Source organism: Rhagoletis pomonella, unplaced genomic scaffold, assembly GCF_013731165.1.
Source record: "Rhagoletis pomonella isolate Grant_MI unplaced genomic scaffold, Rhpom_1.0 Rhpom_scaffold_04878, whole genome shotgun sequence".
In the NCBI taxonomy this organism is placed as follows: domain Eukaryota; kingdom Metazoa; phylum Arthropoda; class Insecta; order Diptera; family Tephritidae; genus Rhagoletis; species Rhagoletis pomonella.
The window spans coordinates 1-3,940 of NW_023463426.1; the positions used below are offsets into that span (position 1 = coordinate 1).

A 3,940-nucleotide genomic window follows, 5' to 3' on the forward strand; every position below is an offset into this window, starting at 1 on the left:
CAACACAAATAAAACAAATTTTCTTACAGTACTTAAATCTAACTATATAAAGTTATATATCACATTAAGTTCTTTTTGCATAGTTAATGAAGTTTTTAAAGCAATACTATTTTTTATTAAAAAAATTGTAATAATTCCGTTTTTTTTTTTTGATTTCTCGAAATATGCAAGTACCTATAATACTAGATAATTTAGGTAGGCCTTCCTAACTAAAGGCATTCTAAGCGACCTACCCAATATGGACTGAAAAAAGTGCTTCCTTGCATGCCTTCTAGAAGGATTATCCATTTACAATTTACACGAATGGATAAATTTATATTATTTAGCATTACAAACGAATTTCAGTAAACATATTGGCCCATAGTCATAGTCAAAATAAAGTCGACTTTAAAGTTAGTTGCAGCTTTTTGACATAATTTTCAATGGGATATCTGTCAAAAAAGCTGCAACTAACTTTAAAGTCGACTTTATTTTGACTATGACTACGGGCCATTAAGTTGCAATAACATATATTTGATGGCACCCTGAAATTGTGCATATGGAAACTGTGCATACGAAGTAATGCATATAACAAAAAGCGGAATAATGCATATAAAACAAGTAAGAAACTCTAAGTTCGGGCGGAGCCGAACATTAAATACCCGGCGCAAGTACCGCTATATGGTAAGCCGGCGTGTATTAATTTTGAGTAAATTAGCGTCCTTAAATTTCGAAATATGGAAGTTTCAAGCATTTCGGAAATTTACCGTTATATGAAGAGCGACCGTAATTTTAGTCCGATTTCAATAATTTTCAACGTTTTGCTTTTACGTGGCAAACACAATAACCATACCGAGTTTGGTATAAATTGGTAGAACGATTACCGAGATACATATATGTGATCATAAGTGGGCGGTGCCACGCCCATTTTCCAAAATTTTATCATAAACGTATTTCTTGGTAAAGAATAGTTGCAAGCATCAATTTTGAATAAATTAGCTTTAATATTTAATGATTTATCGAAGATTTCGTATTTCTCCAAATTACCGTTATATGGGAAAAAAACCGAAATAATGCATATATCCACAGTTTCAGTTGAAAACCGCAATAATGCATATTAGAAAAACCGAAATTATTCATATGCACACTTTCGTTTGAAAACCGAAATTATGCATATGTGAAGAACGAAGTAGTGCATACATGCACAGTTCCGGTTGAAAACAGAATTCATGTATATGAAAAACCCGAAGTAATGCATACATGCATTTAAAAGCGAAATAATGCATATGAAAAAACCCGAAGTAATGCATACATGCCCAGTTTCGGTTGAAAACTGAAATTATGCATATGCGTACTTTCATTTTAAAAGCGAAATAATGCCTATGAAAAAACCCGAAATAATGCATACATGCAGTTTCGGTTGAAAACCGAAATAATGTTAGACACAGTTTCCATATGCGCAATTTCGGTGCCCCCTCTAAAAGGCCTTCTAAAGTACGTCCTATAAAAGCCCTTTTGGAAGGCCTTCCATGGGTAGCGAAAGAAGAAGCCCTTCAATTTGTGCCACTCCATACAAAAAAGAATGGAGAATGGAATGTAGAGTGGAAAACCCTGTTGACTCTCAGGAAGGCCGTTCGGAAGGGCTTTTAACTCCTGAAATTATCTACCTACAATTACCTTTTCCTTACTTAAGTACATAAGTACACAATGCGCATCGAACTTGAATAGCGCTAAGCGAAATGTACTGTATATTCACGCAATAATGTAATACTGCAATTTAATATATGTATATAAATTTTAAAGAATTGTGAATAAGTATTAACTTTAATATTCTTTAAGCCAAGCGATTTCTTTATTCAGGCTCGTAAGGAACGTGAGGAAAAGAGAAAGAATTTCGAAGACGACTTGGAACACAAATACGAACGCATTAAGAACTCTTTTGAGGAAAAAGAGGAAGAGATTGATGAACTTTACTCCGATTTACAAATTAAATTGAACATTTCTAAATAAAAATTGCAGTATTCGGCTCAAGGATGTCGAAAGCTAGTATCGCTGATACCCGAGTACGAGTGCGACCCTCTCTGCAATTGTTGGAGCTTATCGATCAAAATAAAGAGAGTATTACAGAGATTCCTGAAAACATTTCAAATATTTTAAAAGCGAAAGGTTATGACATAAACAATAAAATTGAACTTAAATCAGATGAAACAATGAAACTACAAAAAATCGATTTAAAACTCCTGCGAAACATCAAAGATGACGCAAAATTTGACATATCTAAAACAAAACCTAAATGGGTAAATTACTCCAAAGATAATGACATTGAACTTGTAAACTCGTCAGAATATTTATATTTATTTGATCTACAATGGCTCGCTTTATGGTTAGCAAAACTACGTAAAGATAAAGGTTTAAACGTTTTTCTACACAATATATTAGAAGATTGCGCTCTGGAGTTGCCAAAGAATGCGATCAATGAACGGAACCCGCAGCTTGAGGCACGTTGTCAGCGATTACGCGAACAACAACAAAATCAAGAATACTTAAACATGACAAAAAATGTAGACTCAAGCCTTAAGTATGTACCCGAAGATACTATAGCGTATCAAGGTAAGTTAAAATATAATATATGCATTGCATTTTCTTCTAATTATATCTATATTTTTACAGTGAAAGCCATCAATAGTCAAATGATAGCAGTTTTGCAGTTTATATTTTCCGTGGCTGCAGGTTTTGTATTTGGATTTTTAGGACTGGAACTAATTTTCGGTGGTTTGGAATTCGGATTACGTCTAGTTATGGGAATATTTTGTGCTCTTGTAATTGGTGTCGCAGAAATGTATTTCCTTCTAAAAAAATTAAATGAAGAAGAAAAAGCGATTTCTTCTCTCAAAAAATCGACTGAACCTGTAAAGAAAAACCATAAAACATTGAAGTCACATAGCGAATAATATTTATAGTATATTGTATTAAAGTGAACAACAAATTAAATTGTCACATTTTTTGTATTTTAGGCAGGGCCCGAAAATAACTCTTAACCGAAAAACTATATATATATTGGTTTTTCTGGGATATTTATCTTACTGCGTAGTCACAAAGGTTTCTCTCGGAAAGATATATAAATGTGAGCATTATTTTGGTTGCCCACTGAGATTTATATCTAGTTCAAGAAATAAATGTCCTTCATTGAGATTATTTTTTAATTTCAAGAAATAAATGTCCTTCACTGAGATTTACCTAGGAGATTATTTGTAATGGATGCTTGTGTTCGACTACTAAGTCAAGGAAATAATATTGGCCGCATATATATGGAACTGCCAATTGCTATTTTAAAAATACGTTTAATTTTATTATTGACAACACTGAAGAAAATTTAAGTAGAAAAGTTAATCTAATACATTCAGCTTTGTCATATGTTTCTTTTTCGCCGAACCGGTTCACTTTTCACTCTTGGTTTCCATGGTTTTTCTATGGGCGCATGACAAATTTTCGGGTGAATTTTTTTCAGGCGAAACTCAGGATAAGGCAGATTATATCAAAGTCACAAAAAGTAAATTTATTTGTATTTTTCAATTTTGTTGTAAATGGCGACAAATTGGTCAGTTATTCTGTCTGGTTCATCATGTAATTTTGGACATTGTCCATATACTAGAGGTAATGAGTTACCCCGGTAAAGGGTAATATATGTATGTATATCCGGGTACCCGGATAAAGATAACGCGTTATATTTGTCAGGATATACCCAGAAGATAATTTAGGTAGGCCTTTTTAAGTAAAGCCATTCTAAGAGGTCTACCCAAGAAGGGCTGAAAAACGTGCTTCCTTGCATGCCTTCTAGAAGGGATTATCTATTTAACTTGAAATTTTAGTTCCCGTGGAGTACGCCCTTTTGGCAAAACAAAAGCGAACACTGATTGCAAATTTTATCAACTAAAGCACCTCTTTTAAAACTGCCGACACA

At 33.3% G+C, this 3,940-nt stretch overlaps 1 protein-coding gene across 1 annotated transcript; it reads left to right on the top strand.

Moving 5' to 3' along the window:
• Window positions 1-1,840: 1,840 nt before the first annotated feature.
• On the top strand, window positions 1,841-3,211 carry LOC118754898. Its single transcript, XM_036489770.1, has 2 exons — window positions 1,841-2,589; window positions 2,650-3,211. Exons 1-2 carry the CDS (start codon window positions 2,013-2,015, stop codon window positions 2,928-2,930), a joined length of 858 nt encoding a protein of 285 aa, XP_036345663.1. The 5' UTR covers window positions 1,841-2,012; the 3' UTR covers window positions 2,931-3,211.
• The last annotated feature ends 729 nt before the right edge of the window (window positions 3,212-3,940 follow it).